The 25,941-nt window shown below is 37.9% G+C and overlaps 1 protein-coding gene across 1 annotated transcript in view; it reads right to left on the reverse strand.

Moving 5' to 3' along the window:
• ARHGAP40 (Rho GTPase activating protein 40) overlaps nt 1-25,941 on the reverse strand; it is a 442,695-nt gene that overhangs the window by 32,487 nt on the left and 384,267 nt on the right. The window contains exons 10-11 of the mRNA XM_044090378.1: nt 7,993-8,075; nt 3,259-3,465 (exon numbers count right to left, since the gene is read on the reverse strand). Of these exons, the coding sequence (XP_043946313.1) occupies nt 3,259-3,465; nt 7,993-8,075 (290 nt within the window). The remainder of the gene's footprint in view (nt 1-3,258; nt 3,466-7,992; nt 8,076-25,941) is intronic.

Consider the following 25,941-nt stretch of genomic DNA (forward strand, 5'->3'; position numbering starts at 1 on the left):
CCCTTTTCTACGGATCCCAGTTCCAGTTGTTTTATCTACTATCTTCACTACTTGCAGTAAAGTTGGTTTAGACTTCGATTTCCATTTCTCTTGTAATTGCTTGTTTGAAAGCCACCATAATTAGACTCAGCAATGCCTATGTATAGGCAATTCCGATTCTGTATCATAACTCAAAAAATAATTTCCTTAGTTGCATCACTTTGCGCACCCAGTATCTCTGAGAAAGCAGTCTGCAGAAAATTGCCTCTCCTTTCATTCGCTACCTTATTTTCTTTACTTCTGCTGTCTTTTGTACGTCTGTTTCCCATGTATTAATAAGCACGTTTGCCAGTCCCAAAAGAATAAAAGTATACATGTACATTTTTCCTCCCTGTGTCTGCTTAATTCTGCTTATGTTCTTTCTCACAGATTGAATTAAATTGCGTTTTTCTTTTTGCTTGCTTGTCATTATTTCCGTAAGGTAGGGATACTGGCCAATCCTTCAGAAAGCTGTATAACTACCAGCCTTTAGTAACAAGATGGAGAGGTACTACAGGGTTTTGACACTCATGCAAAGTACAGTATGAATAGTTCAAGAGGGCGTAAAAAGAGGAGGTGATAAATGAAAGTAATTACAGGGTGAGTGGACAACAGCAAGGAAATGGAGAGGGGAGACAATGTCAGCCTAGTCGTTCCACATGAGAATGTAAAAGGAGTGGGAAATTGTATGCCAATGTGCTATTGCAAGTAATAGCTAACTATGCCAAGTTAAGTACTTATGTGCAATACTATTGTTAATGCTTAAAGCGAGGAGGAGGGTCGGCTTATGTTGACTATATAGATCAGCATGAACACTGTACATGAAAATAATATAAAAACAATGTAACAATGATGTAAAAAATAAAGCAGGGCATTGGTAGAATGAGAAAACATGTCTTTAGTTTTGTAAAAGAACTGTTTTTATCTAATATATTTTATTTTATTGTAAAATTTGTTTACCGGGATAGTCCATTGGGCCAATAAGAGCCCATTTTCAATGGAGTCCCGAGGAGAAAAGCTCCATGAACAATATAATATGAAGACAATATATTTACATTTATGTAATACTATTGAAGAATGATGGTATTACACAACATGACAAAAAATTTTACACACACACACACACACACACACACACACACACACACACACACACACACACACACACACACACACACACACAAATAAATAAGTCAATTAAAATAAGAAATAATATGTTATATTATCAATGTGTTTGTTATATCATGTTATATGGTCAGTTCAATGAATATGGATTTTTTTAATGTCAAAAAGAAATATGGTCTAAAAAATATTTTAGATCATTCTAAAAAGCTATTTTATTTCATTATGCTCCCCAATATATATATATATATATATATATATATATATATATATATATATATATATGCAGGACTTATTATGGAGCTTCCTTATGTCTTAAACTTCATTGCCAAAACCTGCATTTGTAATTGTGGAGTTTGTGTTCCCTAAATGCATTCTAACCATTAGAACATTTCTCACTCAATAGCGATTTGTATTCTACCATGTACTCCGCAGCTTACGAAACATTGTTGTTTCCTCCTGCACTCTTTAGTAATGAGTGCTAACCGTAATCCTAATGTTTCCCCTTCCCCAACCATACACCGTAACATTATTAAGAACTTCCCTCAACAGTGCCACTATTAAGACAAATTGGAGGCTGGTGTTATAAGGGGTTTTAGTTTTAATATTGGGAGAGGAAATAGTTTTCCTCTCTCAATATTATTTTTGTTTTTTGTTTTTTTTTTCTTCGCTATTGTGTATGATTAAACTTATTTTGTCGGTGTTATACATTTGACATTAGGGTCGTTCAGTCCTACACAATAGACTGCTGCCCACACACACACACACACACACACACACACACACACACACACACACACACACACACACACACACACACACCTAGACTATAAATATACTACCTCTGAGATTGCACAGACTTGAAAAAAGCAATTTTATACTGTGTATTTGTGTATCTCACACTTGAGTGCACAGATGAGTGTCTACAGAGAACAAATGATCCATGAACAGTTGAACCTCAAGTAGGTAAAAGACAACAATTTTAGATTCATAATGTGTATGGGCATCTTACCATTCATAAAAACAAAGTTACATATCCCAGCCCCATGGAACATAAAGATGAAGCCCTGACTGCACGATTTGCAGCATGGGTGCTAAATAGCTAGGCCGGGAGGATGGCAGTGAACTGCTGCTGTCAGCTCACCCATCCTTTTAGGAGAAAAGTTGTTCTGGTTCACCACTTGGATGACATCTAGTGAGAACACTAGGTATTACACCCATGTGTAGGGGCCAACTGAGCATATGCTGTAAAACGTAGGTGACAGTACATCTGCTTATTACATGAGCAGTGTGCCAGATACCAGCTACAGTCATGTATGGCAACTTGCATGCTATGTGGAGCTTAAGGAAAACATTGAGGGGGCCACTCAACTGGCCCAGAGGTTTGGTTGATTCTCTGAAAGTTGGCCTAATCCCTACCATCCTAGTCTCACTAGAGGAAGAGCTGATGGATGATTACAGAGACCCTGGGCAGGAATGAATGGGTTTTGAGACTCTTACATAGCCCAGGAATTCCTAGTTCTGTTTCCTGGTAAAACAAGTGAACTAAATGGGTGAAGGTAAAGTAGTCAGCAGACAGGTCCAGTGGAGGTAGGTTATTGGAATGTTGGAAAGGAAACAGACATCTGTAAATGGGAATATATTTAGTATACTAAAGTGTAGTACATTCGATTTGTGAATAGTCAGTCTGAGCTAGATATTTGTAATTCTGGGATTATACACATAAACAGGGAGTATAGTTATCCAATAAGTATAATAAAAGAAACAACTTAGCTCTACAAGCCTTTGTTTCAAGTTTCATACTTAAACAATCTATGCCTCAGCTTACTACACTACCCATAGCATGTAGGGGAAAGATAACAAACTGTTCTGCTAAACATCAAACTGACGAGTAAGACAATAGGACAGCACACCTTGAACTTACGAAACCTGACTCACAGAACAATGTAATTCTAGGATGTATATTGACAATAGTTTTGAATGGCACGGTTTTCACAAATTAAATTTAAATCTAACATCAGGCTAAAGATCTATATGATCCGCACGTCATTGGTATGCATTTTGGTAACTTCTTACAATGCTGTAAGCAGGTTATTATAACTATACTCTATAACTTACAATCCAGAGCTGATTCTGATAGTGAATGAGCATCCGAACAACATCTGCAGCGCTCTCTGCCAGCTGCTTCTCTGTTCCTTCAGGAATTTTATTGGAAACTCCTTTATGTATGAAGAGGTTAGGAGCCATGATCGTAGACACATTCCATAAATTCATCCTGTTCTCCTTTTCCATTGACACAACTTTGCTAAGAAATTCCAACAAAACCTGTAAGTACAAAACAAAACAGAGATTGTTTCAAACCTAGTCATTTCAGCAAGGAAATGCAGGCTTGCGGGTCAGACGAATGGTTCATTTAACTGCTGAACAAAAACAATAGCATTCTTCAAAAATCAACCATAAGCTTTCAAGCTTGATTAGTTGGGTGACATTTTTAACATTCCGTGTGGCATTTCAGCATTGTTTTAATTCTGTGGCACCTCAGCTATGATTTTATTCCATAAGACAAAGTGATGATTAAGACCAACATCAGTGAGACTCTGCATTGTTTGAATGTGATACAAAATAAAGTCAAATGCAGGAAAAACTCTGTTTACAGTCTAATGCTCCAGAAATGTTACATTAGTTTTCAATTTTAATGCATTCTAATGCATTCTATAATACCCCTCTAATTTAATTGTAAGTCTGATTAATAAAGGCAGATGTGCACTGTATAAAGTGTTTATGAGAAACTAGAACATTCCAGTGCATATAATTAGTATCCCTCAAGAGTAGCAAGACAACTCTGCATAAATGTAGGCCACTGAATTTCAGTGCAGAAGAATAGTATGCACTTAATCAGGTGCACACTCATCGTACAGCTCCTAGCGTTTTGAGCTAGCCGACCACAGCAGATCGCAGTGTTCTTCTACACAAGAATGACAGCAGCTGGTTCTGTGTAACACCAGTGTTCTGGAAATGAGCTGATCACTTTACTTGTGTTGCCTTATTTTGCCTGCAGTATAACAACTGTAAGTTTTTCCTTGTCTGCTGCTTATATTAGGTAACACTTACATTGTGTACAGCAAGAACATCACAAACATTGTAGACCCTGCTGCCCACAGTTATTCATTAATGCCACTATCTTATGCTACTGGTACAGACAGTTCTTTTTTTTATTTTGGTTTGCCACTCATAAGTCAGCTGTCACCCTTACTCCATTACACTGCTACATAGCAAGATGGCTACCAACATTGTTTAGTAATGCTGCATATGTTATATAGAGCCCGGCAATGCTATGCTTACACATGGCTAGACATTACTGTCTCCATGACAGATCAGTGATTGCCTGCACATGCATCTACTGAGCAATGACTTCCTGTATGAGTGGCAACACAACGGAGCCTGTTACACAGCAATGGCATTAATACTTACACAAGTAAAGTGCACTTTGGGCAGCATATCCATTGTCTATCAGTGTTTTCACTGGGAACTCATTGACCTATCCCACTACACTATACAGTGGGAAATGTACCCATGGTCCATCAGCACTGTCACTGGATACATAGATGTGTAATGCACAGTTCAACAGGCAGTAACACCCTGGTTAGTCACAGGTGCGTAGAATATGGTAACTACTTTCATTATCTAAATTCCAGGCATTTATAAATACTAATACCTCTCAACCTACAGGCATTGAAAATCTCAACAAGGCTTTTCAAAAGTTGGTACTTCTAGCCAAAAATCTAGACAGTTAATTAGGAGGAAGTTTGCATACTCCAAAACAAAGCTCCTCCCATTTCAAATATAATTGTGGGATACCATCTCTCAGAAAGGCACATTAAAAAAAGAGGTAGCAAAATGACAAAAATATGACAGCAGTAAAATTAACTCAATAGTCCAACAAGCACAAAAAAGTTCTAGTAAAGTAGTCACGATCCAGTATTCAGTTCCTTTTATTCATCCACAAAAATAATCACTGGTTTAGCGCTTTCATCTACACATTGTAGACTTCATCAGAACACTAATTTCACCTTACAATAACCTATATATACAAAAATAACCGCCAAAATCTGACAATCAATTAATTAAGTATGCAATTAGCTTAAAGTCACAGGTATATCTTAAAATGCATTCATGTATTCCTAAGCAAAATAGTTCCACATTGATAATAAATTGAAAAAAAATGTTAAAAAACTACATGTATTACTTTCTATATTACTAAGTTCTAGAAGCCATTTGATTAATTCATAAAAATTCATAAATTCATGAAAATAATTAGCTATTGCACATATTTTTTTAAATTAAATACAAACTTCATGTACTAAAATATTAATATATTTAATTAAAAACTTCATTTAAAAAATTAAATAGGTTATTGTAAGGTGAAATTAGTGTTCTGATGAAGTCTACGATGTGTAGATGAAAGCGCTAAACCAGTGATTATTTTTGTGGATGAATAAAAGGAACTGAATACTGGATCGTGACTACTTTACTAGAACTTTTTTGTGCTTGTTGGACTATTGAGTTGCTGTGAGTTCCAGTTTTGGTCTTTTTCAGCAGTAAAAGTAAATTAGTATTAAAATATGTTTGGTGCTACACTGCTGTACATGTAAGTGTTATCACTGCTCATGGGGCTACTTTTTGTCATATTAGACTGCAAATACAGGAGACCAGCATATTCAAAACAATAGATATTATACACCAGTAGTGCAAAGCATAGATAGTAGCACAGCTGCATCTCAAAGGATATTTTCACATAAGGAAGCATATAGCAGCATGAGCAGTGATAATACTTACTACACTGATATCTGGTGTAAGAAGAATTATGTTTAACTTTGCCTTATATTTTTTTGTAAACATAATAAATAAGCCTGTTTTCCCATGTTGATAGTAAGATGTTGGCATATGATCAGCGTTATAGAAAGTGAATATATATTGATTCATACCCAAGTACTCAGGCTTGAAGCTTGAAAGATTTTATATGATTTATATACATTAAATATGGCTCACATGTTTCCATTTTGTATTGTAACTACCATTTCATATAAGAAAGAGTACTTTTCAATTTTGTATTGCAACCACCATTTTATATAACAAAGTATACTTAAGTTCAGTTAACTATAACATAGAAATGCTTTCTCATAAAAATCAAAATAATTTTTTTTCCAAGCATTACATTGACAAGATGACCGTGGAGAAAGAGGAAACAAGAAGGCAAGAATATCAAACAAAAGAATTGGAACACAGACTTAATCTGTCATTGATGACAGATTTTATACACCACTTTGAGACTTTTCTGTTCTTCATGAGAAAGAGGTCATCTGAACATTTGAGAATGACGAAATGGTACCACTATAATTTATAAGTTAGTGAGTTATCGAACCTTAGGTAACCTACACTGTAGCAGTCATTGATGACAGCTTGCTTCCTTTGTATTTTGATGTTCCAGCTAGATTTATCTCATATTAAATTATATTTAACCTCTAATGTTGTCTCTTCTATGAAATATAGATCTAAAAATTTTTTACCCAAATAAAGTGAGCGATGTAGGGGTAAATGCTCTGATAACTATACCGATTAAGTTTAAAACAAAGAAACATCACCAGAGCACTCCACGGCGATCGGACCATACACAGAGAAAACTAGTAGTGCTATAAGTAATAGTTCAAGCATGTAGTATAAAATCCAAGGTTTATTGCAATTCCAGGTTAGCGCTTTCACCCTCATGGGCTTCTTCAGACCTTTTACATCTCATAAAAGTAATGCTAACATTTATACTAAACCTCTATAACATCATTCTTTAATTAAGTAAAATAGTGTTCACCTGTAAGGCTTTATTCAAGAACAGTTTATAAATACTACAAAACAACTTCTAAAGTTAAAGTATATATATATTAATATATATACTATGTTTATAAAAGTATATATAAAGAATATATAAAAAATACTTAAACACAACAGCATATATAAATATAAAAAACAAATATATTTAAAAATGTTTCATTTTTTATTTATTTATTTATTTTTGTTATGTATATAAAAACATATGTACATATGTATATGCCATGCATCAATAAAATGTTATACAACAAATTATGTCCGTTCATATAAGAACTGTATAGAGGCTTTAGTATAAATGTTAGCATTACTTTTATGAGATGTAAAAGGTCTGAAGAAGCCCATGAGGGTGAAAGCGCTAACTTGGAATTCCAATAAACCTTGGATTTTATAATACATGCTTGAACTATTACTTATAGTGCTACTAGTTTTCTCTGTGTATGGTCTGATCGCCGTGGAGTGCTCTGGTGATGTGTCTTTGTTTTAAATAGAACTAAAAATAATTGAAATCAAACATGTCGCTTGGTGATGCAGTTTCTGAAGTGCAGAAAACTGGAATTAAACTGTAGGGCATTGCTCAATAATCAACTGTTTTTAACACAACTGACACATATCAAAATGATTAGTAATTTCACAGGATGTTGTTGAGTCTTTCGGCTTTTCCCGGTTAGGGGTCGCCACAGCGGAACTCCATTCCGCTAATGATTGGTAGTTGATTTTTACGTGCCGAGTTACTAGCCCTGATGCACAACCTTCAACGAAGGTACACCCATTCATGCATGTCTCCATGTAGAAGATGCTCTAGCTGAGAATCAAACCGGACAGCGTCTTACTGTGAGGCAACAACGCTACCGCATAAAGAATAATAAAACCATAACAGCTCCTTTCTTCTTCTCGTAGGATATACTACTAGTAAATACTTAAAGTGAACTGAAGGCATGAGACTTTATCTAATGTTAATCATGTCCTTGTTACCTTTAAGGTATTCCTGTTTGTTTCTGGGAGAATCAGCAGAAGCAGGTTCAATGCTTGCAGTCTTTGCTTCAGATCTGGTATATCTGTAATATCAAAACATTACTTGGTAAGCTTGCTAGCCTTTCCTGTAAAACACTGCCATTATCATACTTAATCATACAAATACAATTAAAATTGACTGCATGTAAAATTGCAGTATCCCAAAAAATTAGTGTAGTTACCTTTCAGATGGCTTGAGGTTTACAGATAAATTGGTTTGGGATATCAAGATTGTATCCATTAATGACTGAAATAAGCAATGGTTACTTAATCGTTGCCCTACACTTATTAGTACTCAAGTGGATAAATATTTTATGTTATACTACTGCATATACTCATGACTATTATGGGATAGATAATTCCAATGTGATGGGGAGAAATGTGCTGTAATTTATCAACAAGAGCCATTTGGTCACTGTACTGTACTGTACTGAAGAATAAGGGAAGATTCCCAGGTTTTGGGGTGGATTTTTGTGCTTCTACAAAAAGAAAACATAAAATAAGTACTTGGGGGTTGGAATGGATAAAGTAATTGGAACATTAAATACATGTTTGGACAGACTACTGCTGTCTGTCCACAAGATCTAAGATGTATAGTTTTAGACTGAAAAGTTTAATTATAGACATGTGTGAAACAAATTTTCTTAGTCTGCACATTCCTTCTGGGAATACCTCCAGCATACTAAACTGCCTGCAAGAAATATCCTTGAAAGTCAATGGGGAAAATGTAATAGACTGTGGAGAACTAAGAATCATTACCAAAGGAGATATGCAACGACTTCCAAAGGTTTTCCAGAGCAGACTCATGAAAGTATACTATCCATAATATGTCATCCTCAAGCTTGGTTACGGGGTCTTTATTACTGGGTATGTATGGAAGCGGCACAGTGGCACAGTGGATAGCATTGCCACCTCACAGTAAGATGTTCTCTGGTTCAATTCTTGCTGGGGTGCCTTCTGTGCAAAGTCTGCATGTTCTCCCTGAGTTTGTTTGAGTTTCCTCCAGATGCTCTGTTTAATTCCAAAGACATGCATTATGTGGACTGGACACTTTAAAATGGCCATAGGTGTGAGTGTGGATGCAAGGTTGTGGTATGGAAGAGCAATCATGGTGAACAACCATGGCAGGGATAGCCCCAGCAGTGTAAACCTTCATTATAGATGATTTTCACAGTTGAAATGATACCCCGTCCCCATGTGGAAAAATGGGGAAAGAGGTTGAGGATAAATGGATGGATGGAAGCCTTGAAATGTATCGCTGGACATTAAGATATTAGCTAAAGGCTCAAATACTAGTGTGTTGGGGAGAAAGAGTATCGTGTTTCTTCCTGTTAGTTATTTGATGGAACCAGAAAGGAAATACTTTATTTTTATTTTAAGGTTGGTACTGAGGCTATGTAAATAATATATAGTACATAAATTGGAAATTCAAGAGCCCTTAGCTAACTTAATACATTAAACAGAACATTCCCTTCCTTTAATTCTGGTCAAATCACACATGAGACCTATATTACATTATCTATTTAAAGTTTGTTAACCAGGTTAGATGGATGCTACAGGGCCCGTTCCATCCTCTTCCTGAGCTGTATGACAAAACAAAGCAAGATAAGGCATAATATAATCAATACTTGTACAAATAATGAATCACTACAGCACAAAACTCACAAGTTAGCCACACTGGAAACACATGTGACAACATAGTGCAAGTTAACTATGTGTTGTGATACAGAATGAGAACAAGTCAATATTTACAACAATATCTGGTGCATACAAAATCAAGAAATTATACAAAGGAACTTACTAAGCATGCAGTCCATGTGACCATTAAGGGGCCTATCCCAAATTCCCAGTTATCTCAAACCAGTGTTTGATTAATTGACATGCTCAAGGTAACACAGTAGGTAGATGAGATGGAAAGATTCAAACTCTGTACCCTTGGCAGCCCATTAACAAGCCAGAGATATAGTTCATGCACTACCTGCTGGATCACATGTAATGTAATTCTTAACCACAGTCTGCATTTGAATTCATTCTTAATGTTTTGCTTTAGTTGCTTTATGGATTATTTAGGGTTTGGAATTATTTACTGCTCTAAGATAAAGCTCCATTGATCATGGCAGGTTAAATGTGACATAATGGGCTTTAATTTCTGGGCCATGACTGACATCTGGATATTTTGTAGTGCATGGAAGGCAGTGATCATGCTCTGATATCTGGAACAAAGATAAATCAGTTAAGCACTACTATAAGGTGAGATATGATCTTAACAATTGTTAAGCACCCCCCGGTTTAACAAGTTACAGGTAGGTCTAATGTTAGGCAGTCAAATCTAGCACTACTGATCAGGAAATGACAGTGAAGGAGTAAAAAACAGATTTATTTCTGCCTGCTGTCTGTGTCCGTAAAGTGTCTCTGACTTGCTCTTACAAACTTAGAAATTTGCTAGAATAACAGGATTTATGTTACCCTGAGTTTTCTGAAAGATACGGAGTCAGAAATTCAAATGAATGTCATTATTTAGTGACTTCAATCCTCAGTGATTTGACAAAAAAAAAGCACACATTTTATGAGGAACAGACTAAAATTATGAGGGAATATCTTGACATTTTGCAAAACTATATATATTTGACAGGCAAGGTGAGTAAAAATATGAGACTGAGTTTCACTGTCTTTCTGACAGTGCTCGCCAAGTGCTCTATGGAAAGCAGGCAAAACACTTAGTACTTTTTTTATGTAATCAGTAATACATTGAGCTGATAAATCTCCATGTACTATAAAGAATTATGACCAGGTCTCCAATCATAACCCTTTATTTTGTTCTCCTGACATGGATGTCAAGATTCACCTCTCGAGCTTTGCTCATAAGTTGAAATTCTCGGCGTCCATGTTTTGAACACATAGTAAGCAGGTTGTGATTGGCGACCCTCTCATAATCCTCTGTATTATGAATACTTTAGAAACATTGGGTCTATAGAATGAGCAGAGATACACTGGGTCTATAGAATGAGCAGAGTTACACTGGGTCTATAGAATGAGCAGAGTTACACTGGGTCTATAGAATGAGCAGAGTTACACTGGGTCTTTAAAATGAGCAGAGTTACACTGGGTTTATAGAATGAGCAGAGTTACACTGGGTCTATAGAATGAGCAGAGTTACACTGGGTCTATAGAATGAGCAGAGTTACACTGGGTCTTTAAAATGAGCAGAGTTACACTGGGTTTATAGAATGAGCAGAGTTACACTGGGTCTATAGAATGAGCAGAGTTACACTGGGTCTATAGAATGAGCAGAGTTACACTGGGTCTATAGAATGAGCAGAGTTACACTGGGTCTTTAAAATGAGCAGAGTTACACTGGGTCTTTAAAATGAGCAGAGTTACACTGGGTCTATAGAATGAGCAGAGTTACACTGGGTCTTTAAAATGAGCAGAGTTACACTGGGTCTTTAAAATGAGCAGAGTTACACTGGGTTTATAGAATGAGCAGAGTTACACTGGGTCTATAGAATGAGCAGAGTTACACTGGGTCTTTAAAATGAGCAGAGTTACACTGGGTCTTTAAAATGAGCAGAGTTACACTGGGTCTATAGAATGAGCAGAGTTACACTGGGTCTATAGAATGAGCAGAGTTACACTGGGTTTATAGAATGAGCAGAGTTACACTGGGTCTATAGAATGAGCAGAGTTACACTGGGTCTATAGAATGAGCAGAGTTACACTGGGTCTATAGAATGAGCAGAGTTACACTGGGTTTATAGAATGAGCAGAGTTACACTGGGTCTATAGAATGAGCAGAGTTACACTGGGTCTATAGAATGAGCAGAGTTACACTGGGTCTATAGAATGAGCAGAGTTACACTGGGTCTATAGAATGAGCAGAGTTACACTGGGTCTATATAATGAGCAGAGTTACACTGGGTCTATAGAATGAGCAGAGTTACACTGGGTTTATAGAATGAGCAGAGTTACACTGGGTCTATAGAATGAGCAGAGTTACACTGGGTCTATAGAATGAGCAGAGTTACACTGGGTCTTTAAAATGAGCAGAGTTACACTGGGTTTATAGAATGAGCAGAGTTACACTGGGTCTATATAATGAGCAGAGTTACACTGGGTCTATATAATGAGCAGAGTTACACTGGGTCTATAGAATGAGCAGAGTTACACTGGGTCTATAGAATGAGCAGAGTTACACTGGGTCTATAGAATGAGCAGAGTTACACTGGGTCTATAGAATGAGCAGAGTTACACTGGGTCTATAGAATGAGCAGAGTTACACTGGGTCTATAGAATGAGCAGAGTTACACTGGGTTTATAGAATGAGCAGAGTTACACTGGGTTTATAGAATGAGCAGAGTTACACTGGGTTTATAGAATGAGCAGAGTTATGTATCACTACATGGTTAAAGAATCATTGTGAAGTAACTCTTTTTTCCAATAATGTGGCACATGAATAGTCTGTGCTGTGTCACTAAGGATATTCAAACACAAAGATCCTCGTACACAACTGTAGGTTCATTCCTTTTGAAATTTTATGCTATGATTTTGTTTTATTTTTTTTTTTAATAATTTTAGATAAGAATTTTATCTCAGAGTAATTGTAGGCAACAGTAGCACAGCTTAAAATATTTTCCAATAACTTTTAAATAATATTTGTTGCAGTTATCTACTTATTTGTTACTAATGGTGACATCACCTAGCTTGATTTATCATGGTAAAGATTTTTTTTTTTAGATTGGCTTAAATGGTCATGTCCATTTGTATTTGGATTTGATAGCTCTAATGGCCTTTATATGCTTATGGCTAACCTGCAATATAGTTCTTCCAGAAAGCCTGCTGAATTTGTGTTGCAATGGAATAAACATGTTATTTGATTTCTTTTCTCTAGCCAGTACTGTACTATGCTATGACATTTTGGGGGGCTCTAAATTTGGGGGTGTGATAAAACCTTCCTAAATACTTCTTTCCTTAAATATTGTGTGTACTATTTAAAAAGGGAGCCTGACAGTTGCAAAACAACTATAATATTATAATGAGTCCCACTACAGTGAACTTGGCTTTGCCCATTTGCCACAGCTGTGTGACCATGGAGTTAGTATATATAATTTAGGGGATGTGGTAATGGTAGGCTTCTTACTATATGGGAAGTGCAACATGTCTTGGTCCTTCAGGGAAAAAAATAAATTTTTTTTTAATTTTTTCATATTTTGTTTTTTTATTTTTTGTTTGTGACTGAAGTTGTTTTTCAGCAAAACTGTTTCATTGTAGTTGTCATTAGCAAGTGTACATTATTCCAATGTTTAGAGAGAACATAGCCTTTAACAAGGCTTAAGTTTATCAACTTTAGGAAGGGATCAGTAAGGACCTGTTGACAATAAGACCACCTGGGATGTTGTCATGACCCATTAAAGGAGTATTTTTGGTTTGGAAGAGCACTTTAAGGATATGGTCCTTACAGGCAGTTGTAGGGAATTACCCCTTTATGTTTATGGTGAGGATGATAGTTTCAGGGAAAAAATCTGCAGCAAATGTGTTAGTCCATATGTTGGAGATGAGAGAATACAAAACAAGCTGCCATTATAGATAAGTTCTGAGGAATGATATGATGCATTCCTTAGTTTTCTAATATTGCTGAATCAGGACTTACAATTATCCATAACTTTAGAAGCAAGCTAGTGTTCATTGCAGGCTTTCCTGGTCTAAACAGTTGCCTTCAGTTTCTTGGTGAGGTGTTTTATAGTCTAAATATGATGAGAGGCTGTGGCCTTACAAGGTATTCTAACAAGTTCCTTCTTTTTGTTGCAAAGTTTATTTATATCTCTGGCCATGGTGTGTGTGTGTGCGCGTGTGTGTGTGTGTGTGTGTGTGTGTGTGTGTGTGTGTGTGTGTGTGTGGGTGGGTGGGTGTGTGTGTGTGTGTGTGTGTGTGTGTGTGTGTGTGTGTGTGTGTGTGTGTGTGTGTGTGTGTGTGTGTGTGTGTGTGTGTGTGTGTGTGTGTGTGTGTGTGTGTGTGTGTGTGTGTGTGTGCGTGCGTGTGTGTGTGTGTGTGTGTGTGCGTGTGTGTGTGTGTGTGTGTGTGTGTGTGTGTGTGTGTGTGTGTGTGTGTGTGTGTGTGTGGGGGGGTATTGAATTTGCTGCTGCATTTGGTCCTGGTGGAGATAGACGTATGCATGAATTTATCTAAATGAGCATACCGATCATTGAAATAGGTGACTGCAAATTCCAAGTCCATCTTGGGATTAGCAAGGTATTAATTTGCAATTTTGTTGTACTGTTGTAAAAGGTTAGCCTTTTTTAAAATATCTAAAGGTGTTGGTGTTGGTAATGATGGGAGAGAATGTTCTGCAGGTTAAGTAACCAGACAGCGATCAGACATAGCAACTGTAGGACAAATCATGGGTAGAGAGCAGGTGGAGATTGGTTAATTAATGTAATTAGAGATGTTTGTACTATTTTAGTGTTAGTTTTAGTGTTATGTTTATTCTGAAGAAGTTCCACAAGTAAATAGAATGAAAGTGATAGTTTGATTTCAAGTTTTATTTCATTTTTTTCTCATTTACTGCTTTGTGGTTTTTGGGTTGGTGTGTTTTGCATTTTCTGATATATGACTGCTTTGGATTCTGGCTTCCATCTTCCCATGTTTGGATACTTCCATTACTTTTTTAATTTTGCTCTTACTTTATAACAGTTTGTTTCCTTTTGAATTTTGTTTTACCTTATTGTTTCAGAGTTTTAAAAGGTCTTGACTAGAATTACTTAGAAAAACACCTTTTCCATTCACTTTACTGAAAAGAAATTAAGTCTAGATAATTAGGGATAGGAGCTGAGAAATAGAGTTACTTATTTAGCTTCATTCTTATTTAACTGTATTCTTATTTAACTTGACATTTTCCAGCCACCCTCCCTTACTATACATTTGACTTGGAAATCTCTTCACAGATTCATCTCACCTCTTCATTCTACTGTTAAAGTTTGACTTAGTCTTTCTTTCATATCATCTCACTCAGTGCACACTGCAATATTCAGAAAATGAATCCCTTTCTCCATCTTAGGTTCCTAGGTTCATAGGATGGTACTAGGCTTTTGGCCCAGAGGCCTGTATAAGCCTAGTCAAGAATTTCACCCATGTTCCTCAAAGTTAGCACCTGTTTCCCCTGTCCAGCAGGGACATAGGTGGGATCCCAGGGGTGTATGTTCTGTTTTCCATCCAGACATCCAGGTTCTTCTTAAAGCAGGCTACAGAGGTACTCTGCTTAACATGGAGAGAGAGAGAGAGTCTATTCCACAAACAGGGGAGTCTTTGGGACACAAATCTATCCCACCAACAAGTTCTATTAATGTCACAGACCAGGTTAAGGCCTTGCATGTGGGTTGTGTGAGTGGAGTTTGTCTTATGGATATGCAGCAACTCCATCAAGTCTGGGTCTGTAATGGCCTTGTATGCCAGACACAGGTCACCTCTGAGCATATGAGACTGAGTAGAGGGACATGACTTTTAGCCAAAATGTATAGGATAGGTGTTTGAGACCCTGGATTTTCCTGGTCAGGAACCTCTGTGTTCACTCCAACTGCTGCATGTGCTTGGCAAGGTACATGCCAAAGGGAGCATTGTACTTGATAATGGGTCTGATAAGGGAGGAGTACAGGGATGTTATGACCTCCTTGTTCCTGGTTGAAATACTCTTATTTATGAGGTGGGCCATGTAGAAATCCTTCTGTACAATGGAGGAATTTGGTGGTCAAAAGTCAGGTTGCTATCAACCCAGGTGCCCAAGTCCCTCACGACTGATCGCATGCTTAGTACATTGTTATTAAAGTGATAATTAGTGGGGATGACATTTTGCCCAAAGGGGATAATAATGCATTTCTTGGCATTCAGTTTGAGGCCATGCTTCTGGCACCAGTTATTAGTTTGGGTAAGGCCCTCTTGGGGGATGTTCACATCACTAGGGGAATTTAAGACAGCACCCAACTTGCAGTCATTTGTAAACTTAGTCAGCCACAGACCACTGGTTTTGGCTTGCACCTCAGAAAAGTATATCCCAAACAGTAGATGGACCAAGACCAATCCTTGGGGTACACCGTTCAATACGTTCTACTAGTAGAGGTGGCTTCCTCTACTTTGACTGAAAGGGTTCTATCAGTGAGCCAGTTTGCTACCCATCTGGTAACATACGGGTTGATGCCTAGCTATCTATTATGCCCGAGTGGGGAATACTGTTAAAGGCTTTGGCTAGGTCAAGGTAGGCAGTGTGCACCATCTTCCCCTCGTCCATGGCTTTGGTGACTGTTTCAAAGAAGTCGACCAAGTTTAACAGCCATGATCTCCCTTTGACAAAACCAAAGTGTGTGAGGTCAAGCATTTGGAGGTTGCCAATGTCCTTGTTTATAAGGTCCACGATGATGCATTCCATGGCCTTGCAGATCAGGCTAGTTAGGCTGATGGGCCTATAATTCCCTGGGTCAGTGGACGCCCCACCTTTGTGTAGAGGGATGACAGTGGCTGTCCTCCATTCAGCGAGAATGAAGCCGGTGCTCAGGCTTTGGTTGAATACAGTGTCTAATGGAGCTGAGAGCTTGTGCCTGAGTTCATGTAGGATACAGCCAGAGATGTTATTGGGTCCCATGGAGACTGTATTGTTTGCCTTTGAGAGGGCATTAAGGACCTGCTCCCTGGTGATGAGGGGAGGGGGCAGGTGCTGGGGATGTCCTGATTTACTGATGGGGGGACACTGAACCTGTCTGCCAGCAGGTTGGCTATATCTATGGCACTTGTGTATGTAGTGTTATTGACCACCAGTTCAGAGCAGATTTGGGTGTTGCCTTTGAGATTGCGGACATATGTGAAGAAGGCCTTGTGATTGCCCTTGGTGGATGTGGTCAATTTGAACTTGAAGTCAGCCTTAGAGGATTTCACTAGTGACCTTATTTGCTTTTTCAGACAAAGGGGAGATATTGCTTCCAACTTGGCACATGTTCCTTCTTGGCCTTGGACAACAATATTTTCCTTCTATTATAGAGTTTATTTATTGCTGCTGTCCACCAGACTGGTTTACTATTCCTTGACTAAGATGATTTGGTCCTGTCAAGTATTGCTGAATCCATACAGCTATGTAGGTACTCATACAGTTTTTTGGTGCAGGCCTGGACATTAGTGTTGGTTCCAACTGAAGGGATAGTGGCTGTGAAGCTGCTTATACCTGCTTTGAGGAGATTGTAGCCAGCTTTGGAAAGTTTTTTTGTTTGATACTGACAAGGGGTGGGATGGGGTCAGGAGAGATGGTGACTTCAAAAGTGATTGCTTTACACTCGGATCTTACCAAGTAGGATGACACTGTAGGAGTGGTACAGTGGCTGCTCATGTTGGTTAGGACCAGGTCCAAGATATTTTCACCTCTTATAGGGGTGTCAACCAGCTGATCCAATGCATTGGCATTGATGAAGTCGAGGAATCGCTAGGCATTCATCTTTGGCTAGAATAGGTCTTCCACTTTATGGTTGGGTAGTTAAAGTCACCTAGGATCAGGGTAGAGGGTTGAATCTTGATGGATTCAAGTAAATCCAGATAGGTGGAGTGGGCATCCTGAGTCATGGTTGGGGGTCTGTAGCTAGCTATGATTTGAATTGGTGTTTTGTCAGTTAACTGCACTTGGAGTGTCTCCTGTGCGTCATACCATTTGACCAGCCTGGAGGTGTGTATGTCTTTGATAAATATTGAAACTCCACTTCCTTTGTAGCCCTCCTTTTGGGGTCTGAAAGTATGGTAGGATGACTAACCTGGTAATGCTGGGGTGCTCTCTGCAGCTTTGAACCAGGTTTCAGTAACTGCACAAATGTCAGCAGCCTCCAGGGCAAGGAATGCTTGCAATGAGTGCAGTTTCATGTTAAGACTCCTAGCATTTAGCAGCATGACCTTTAAATTTCATTTATAAGAATTTTTCATGTTGTTAATTTTGTGCTCATGACTTTGCCTAAACTAGGCACTCTGGGGGAGCCAAGAGCCTTTGCCAGAAGCTTGAAGCCCAGGGGAGACAGATAAAGCCATCTCTGGCAAAGCATCATGGTCTGTCAATCATGTCCTCCCAGGCTGTCAGGTACTGGATCCCCTTGGAATGATACCAGAAACTAAGCCAACTGTTAAAGTCAAACATTTTCTGTTTGTATTGAGGCATCATTCTGGGTGATGGTAGAATGCTGTTTAAGGCTAGGGACATACGTGCCTGGGACATATCCAGTGAGCTCAATCTTGTCTGTCTTCATATATTTTTAAAATCTCTAACATCTGGGACTGAACTAATGGGGAGTCTAGAAACAATTTATCAGAAATCAGCTTGGGATAGTGCTTCGGCTTTATTCCTGGCAAGCGAAAGAATGTTTATAGGGTTTTGATTATTGGCAAAGACATTGTCCACCCCCACAATGCCTGTTTTTAGGTAATGCACTCCCAATAAATCTACTGGCATAGCAAAACAAGCAAGGAAAAATATGAAGGTGCTACTTATCAATGCTAGGAACCTGAACTAGAAATGGACATCGTACAAGCCCTTCTCACCCTGGAAGGCACTGATTACTGTGTAGTGACTGAGACATAGTTTAAAATAGAGGAGAGCACTTGGGCTGTCCAGGGCTGTAATGCCTTCCACACATTTAGACCACCTACTGCACAGTAGGAGAAAAAAGGTGGAAGTGTGTCAGTATACAGAAGACATTCACATGAAGGCTTGTAAAGCAACATGATGCATTAGAGCTTCTTCATGTCCAAACAACCATCAGAAAGGTCCCATAGGATGTATTAACTAGCTATAGAACTCCCTCTATGACAAAAGAATGACATAACATCTACCTACAGGAACTAGAATCACTCAGTATTAAACCCAATATAATTTTCCCAGGGGATTTAAATAACCCTACTACAGACTGGGAAACCTACAACACAACTACTGCACAAGCAGGGAGATTCCTGGACCTTGTCAATACAAATGCCCTGGAACAATTAGTCAGAGTACCCACTAGGAGGAACAGCATCTTGGATCTTGTCCTTAGTATTGCACCATCCCTTGCATATCTCCATCACTCATTAGGTCTGACCACAAAGCAGTTTCCTGCAGAGATAAAACTGAAACCAGAGATCCCTTCCACCTAAGGTACCTTTAGAAATGTTCTTAAGACAAACTACCAACTCCTAAGTGATACATGGATAAACAAATCCCCACAAAACCCAGTTAGCTCTACTGAATATGAATAAACATATACCACCACACTATACGAGCATGTAAGCAGCTGTACCACATAGGAACAGGTGCAGGGCAAACCCTAGAAACAAACCTACATGGTGGAACCATAATATCAATATGCTTTATAACAAAAGGAAAATAATTTTGACCAAAGTTAGAAAAGTAATTCCCAGAATGTTAGAGCCCTTGTCACTGAAATGAACAAACAGCACAGTAGCCTTAATAAAATCCAGCAAAGCCAAGTTTGAGGCTAAAATTGCTACCCAAGCCAAAGACAATCATAAGGCATTTTTAGTTACATTTATACTCTCAAAAGCACAATGCAGCAATGCACTGACCTGATTGTGAATGATGTTACCTACACTGAGGCTGAAGATATAGCTAACCTGCTGGCCGATAAGTTTAGCTCTAACTTTACCCCTCTTCCCCCCCAGTCTCTCCTTCAAGATATACCTGAAACCGGTTCATCTCTAGCTATAACACAAGGCCAAGTCCTGAAGGTCTAATCGAAAGCTAAAAATACTGTATCAATAATATCCCTGGATGCATCTTAAAAAGCATGAATCATGGTTTAGCTATTGACACTGTTCAATCTTAGCCTCCACACAAGTTTTGTACTAAGTGAATAGAGAACAGCTATAGTCATTCCCCTACATAAGGAAGGGCCTTCCACAGACCCAGGCAGTTACAAACCCATAAGTCTAACCAGCTTCATATGCAAAGCCATCAGTATTGGGTCAGAGAATGCATTGCATGCCAGGCACAGGTCACCGCTTAGCAGTCCTGTAAGAGACTGAGTAAAGTGATAGGGCTTTGAGGTGGCCCACGTAGGGTAAATTGTTTAAGACTAGTATCCTTATTGTAGGCTATCTCTGAGGGTGCATCACCTGCTGCACATGTGTAGACAGACACATGTGAAAGGCGGCATTATACTCAATGTTTGGCTTTATAAGGGCTGAGTAAAGTGGGACAATCACATTTACTCCATAGATCTAAACCTGTTTTTCAATATAAACAGAACTTTTTGAAGGAATAGATATATATCACAGAGTACCACTTGGAACCATCTTCCTCTCCATATAAAGCAAATTACTTCTCTTACACTATTCAAATATAATTGGGATGAATGGATGGGTAAGTACAAATTTAACTCTAGTTCAGCACCCTTGTCCCTAATGGATAGGGGCAAAATGTAAATGTTCTACTCATCTCTGTATTATTCATATTTAAAATGCAAGGGCTAAAACCTTCATGGGAATGTATTAACAGACTTGCTGCTGCCATAGACAGCAGTGAGTACTCACCATCAAAATAACACATTCAATCTTCACTGCAGTGTAAATGTGGCAGTCTTGGTGCACAGCTTCTATAATGTAGCCATGTGCTATACCCTGATACCTTACACTGTGATTAAAATGTCATGGTAAACTGATTCAAACGTAAGCCACAGCACATGTGTTCCTTATCCCCGCTGTCCAAAAATACTAACATTAGATGTGCAGTCTGATAAAATGTCTTCTTCGTTTGTCTATATCAGAATCATGAAAGATGGAAACCACGAATACAAATACATCAATACATAAAGAGTGATCTACCATAAGAGTGAACCACATACTGAGCGAAAACCAAAACACTGAACCGATTTCCCTAACCAACAGCGCCATGGAGGTATACCTAAACTAACTACATAAAAGTAACATAACACTTTTGCAGGGGGGAGGGATGCACATCCCCACACCCTGCCTACTTAAATATACCAACTCTAAGATTGCACTACAGTGGGAAAAAGGGTATAATCCCATATCCCCAGGGTTGCACTGTTGACCAAACAAATCAGTTTGGTGTTTTGCTTTTCGCTCAGTACGTGGTTCACTTGCATGGTAGATTGCTCTTTATATGTCGATGTACTGGTATTCGCAGTTTCCATCTTTCATGCTTCTAATATAGACCCCTTCTTCACAGCTTCAATACAGGTATGTCAGTAATGAGCAGAGAAAGTCTGGATGCCATTTGAATGAAACAAAAATAACATCTTCCACAATTGTTCAGATGAAAAAATGCTGAATCACTAACACTGCAATGGACAAATGTAAGGCAGAATTCAGTATTCTGTGTGATTTGCAGACTCCAGAAATAGGATTATCTAAGAAGGTGATGGCAGTGTCTCAGCATAACATGTAACATAAGGTACATTAGGATGTCTGTGCTGCCAGATTCATCAGTATGCACTTAGCCAGCTGAAGACACAAAAGTATGAAATGATTTAACTAGGACACCTATTTCTTAAAAGCACTCATTACATTTCTATGTGAAACTGAGTTTCCACAGGCTGCACAAGATAGCTTACAATATACATGGCATAAACTGGCAACCCCCAAATTGCTGAACCATCCTTTTATCCTTTTAAGTAACACTCTACTCTACAAGGTCATTAACCAAGGGCAGTGCCCCCCCAAACACACACACGCACACATACTAAAGTCAACATTATAGTTTAGAAAGCAAAGCTACTCTCCCAGGGACAACCGAGACGGCTCCCTTTAGCTAAGTAGACCTTGGCTAAGAACAACAGCAGGAGAAAGAACCTTCTCTCAGCTAAGCCCATCTGTCTAGAACCACCTGCAACCAGAAGTTAGGCAACAAATCACCCTTCAAGCTTTCAATAAAGAAGTTAAAGACCATCTTACAATGGAGTCAACCTGTACTTGCTTAAAAAAAATAGTTAGAAACTCCCAGCTATATACTACTCACTTAAGGAACTCAATACTTATCTTGCAACTGTTGATTATTTAAATTTAAATAATTTAAATGTATATAATGTAAATACTTTTGTTTATTATAAATGTATATAAAGTATATAATGTAAATTTAATCGTCTTACTTTATGTGCTGTACTTAAAATTCAGCTATGTTCTTGTTTTCATCTTGATGCTCACTGTATGCATTTTCTCACTATATTTGAATGTTAGTGCACTCCCTTGCCTCAGGCCCTTTTGCAGTGGAAAAGGGTAGACCAGTCTATCTACCCTGTTATCAAAATGAAATAAAATAATACAAAATAGTTTTTCAATAAATGTGCTTCTAATATGTTTAATACTTCATGATTAAATGCTTAGAAACACTCATACAAGGAGCATGTGATGATAGATAGAAAGGCCTGAAACTAGTATTATGGAAGACAAGGTAAGTGGGTAGACCTCCACAAGAAAAAGATTTAAAAGAATGATAATCTTTTTCTGTGGGAGCAGGCTTTCTCACCACTGAACAACTCGTGAATAGAAATTGAAGTCTTCATTAAAAAAATGAAAGTAAGACGTGTTGTACCACAACCAGGAGGGGGCACTGTTGCCTGCACTGCTGAGGGATTCAGTAGGTCTGTGTCAGACTCTGCAGAATCCACCCATTTTTTTTTCTCTTAGGCAGAAGGCAGACAGCTACGTCTATGGCTGTCGTCAACTGCCTTGTCATAGGTAATAACTTTTGTTTTTGTCATCAGGGCTGTTATATCCACTATTTTGAATTCTCGGTGCTTTAAAAAGCCCTGCTCTTGAGAATGCCATTGGAATGAAATAAATATAATCACTGTAGTTTACTGATCCTTATTTAACAAATAGGAGAGCATGATTTTGCTGTTATTACATTATTTTGTTGCTCAGTTTTTCCACAAGCATTGTCACAATTTCAAGGCAAATTTTGGTTTCACATCCATCTTTAAATTTCAAATATAAATAAATGAAATAAAAAGGATTCCCCCAAGACACATGCATAAGGATTAAAATTCCTGCAGTGAATCTGAGATGGTTCACAATGAATGCTAAAATGTGTGGCTTCTACATAATGTAAGAAAATTAATGCTATAGCAAGACTTGATGGGAAACAATCCAAGGTACTACAGTATTCCATGCACATAATCTTCCCACAAAAATGACACAAAAAATTGTTCAGGCATTAATATTCACAGCAGAGGGGTGGAATGGCTGGGATCTAACTGCAAGGCAATGAAAAAAACATATCTCAAGAAATGTTTAAGAAAAATGTGTTTAGTGCAAAAATGTCTGCTAGGCAAGAAACAGAATGAGATTATAAGGAAGAGAAACTATCACACTGTTGTTTCAGGGCATTTTCAAAGAATGGAATTGGGCTTACAATATGCCTTAAGCTTTTATCTCTAAACATGTTGATACAGTAACAAGGTTTCATGTAAGCTGAATGAATATTTTATATTCAAGGTATAATTTATCACACTACCTGCATTTTCATGTCAGAACATGTTCATAGTAAAGTGGTCATGGGTAAAATCCTGTGAGATGCAAGACCCATTACCTCTTCGGGTACATCAGAGTACACTATTGTCTGGATCCTTTAAATGCATCTCTACATGCTAGTCATGACACCCTGCAACTATGTGTCCTTGGTTATGAGCCTTGTGAGAATTTACCCCAAAAATATCATACACCATGATTCTGGCTCCAGAAACATGCCTCTGGCCATGCATAAGAGTCTTCATGTGGGCTGTATCCATTTCATTGAAATGTAGAAGATATGCTCCTCAACAGGTATTTTGCATGTTCAACAGTGATATCAAACACAAGTCCCTTGTACTGACAGCTAGTATTTGAAAATTCTATATCATGTTAGCAGTCTCTTCTATTCAACTAGTATTGACTCGAATAAACTAGGAAGGAGTGCCTGTCTGGTCAGAAAAAATGTTTATTCCTTCCAAAAAACTTAGATGAACTACTTACCACACATGAAATATTTTTTTTTTCTGTATGGAATGGGATGTCAAGTCATGTCTAAAGAAGATGATAATGTATGACAACAGCTGAGGTCCCTTGGTGATGAGGGATACTGCCATACAGCTTTAGAGACTTCCACTATGGCTACATTGCTAAGTTGGCATTTTGGGGAATGATTTTGGCTGGAAGTTGCAGTAATAGCCAGTAAGGTTATCCTTTGGTTTCTGGCAAAACTCCCCTTACACGGCGTGGCTTATTATTCTTTCTAGTTTTTAGAAACCATCTGCCTTTAAGAGGAAATGAATTCTCCACACAGTTCACTGAAATCTGTGCTATGAGATGCTAAAACATTGCCCACGATCATTGTATGAATCACAAATTAATTCCGCTGCACTTACTACTTCCATTCTTAAGTTTATTTACACATCACACTTGGGCCCCAGTTCCAAAATATTTTCTCTCAGTGTAAGTCACAAGCTAACACTGAGAGCAGGCTGAAAGCATGTGTTTTGCACTCTGGTCCCAGTAATAATCCAATTTATAGACAGACCTTGTACCAAAGTAAGTCACTTTCACTGAAAGTAGGTCTTTCAGAATCAAGGCAGACTTACACTGAAAGCAACTCTTTTGGAATCTGGCCCTTAATCTCCACTTGTTTCCAACTGAGTCACATATTTTGCTGAAGAAAGAGTGAGAGTTTATTCAAGCTGTAGAGATCTGGGACTATTTTTTTTCATGAGTTGTCAGTTTTTGAAACATCCGTAAGTAATTAGTTGAGCAACCAAATCCAAAAAATATCTTGTCACTCTAAAACGAGTATGCTCAGCAGTGACCAAGCATGTTTTCATTCGTCATTTATTAATCTGACAGAACCAGTTTAATAAGTTTCATTATTTTAAACAATATTTTGTTTGTACCCCAGCCCGATTGACATATGATATCCATCACGTCCACAATATTTTGTTTATACCTCAGCCAGATTGACATATGATAGCCAACATGTCGACAATATTTTGTTTATACCCCAGCCCGATTGACATATGACAGCCATTATGTCGACAATATTTTGTTTGTATCCCAGCCCGACTGACATATGATATCCATCACGTCCACAATATTTTGTTTATACTCCAGCTCGATTGACATATGATAGCGTCATGTTGACAATATTCTTTTATACTCCAGCCCAACTGACATATGATACCCATCACATTGACAATATTTTGTTTGTACCCCAGGCCAATTAACATATGATAGACATCATGTCAACAATATTTTGTTTATACCCCAGCCCAATTGACATATGATAGCATCATGTCGATAATATCTTTTTATACCCCAGCCCAATTCGCATATGATAGCCATCACGTTATCATCACTGCAGTAGCATAGCATTGTCATTCTTTTCTGAAAGTCTTATCACAGCACAAATACAAGAACATTTTTCATTTCAAATGCCATGGCAACTAGTCTACAACTGGATGAAGAATGAACTACAAGTCAGATATTAAGTACACAAAAGCTTCACAAACCGTTAAAAAACAAGAAACGAGGCGATATAACTGGATTATGCCCAACCTACACCACAAGCAGTTACGAAAATCAAGTATTCTTTCCTTTTAACACACTTTCTTTATTTGTGTTTTCGGAAACGGCTATGCGTTTCCTTCCTCAGAAAAAAAGCAGACAAACATCACAGTGACAGTGTTCAGCCCTTACTTTTAAAGCTAAAAAGCATCATGTGATGCTAATGAAAAAACATTTCAATTAAATTATTAATTAATTACTTAGCTTAAATTAGTAGGTAATATTGATACAATGTTTAAAATCTGTGTTTATTGTTTAATAATGAATTATATTTAGTCTAGCATTATTAGCGATGCATGGCATATGGAATATTGTGCAATTATTGTTGCTTAGCAAAAATACACATTTATG

The sequence above is a fragment of the Protopterus annectens genome, chromosome 12.part0, assembly GCF_019279795.1.
Source record: "Protopterus annectens isolate FY-2018-M chromosome 12.part0, PAN1.0, whole genome shotgun sequence".
NCBI classification, from domain to species: domain Eukaryota; kingdom Metazoa; phylum Chordata; order Ceratodontiformes; family Protopteridae; genus Protopterus; species Protopterus annectens.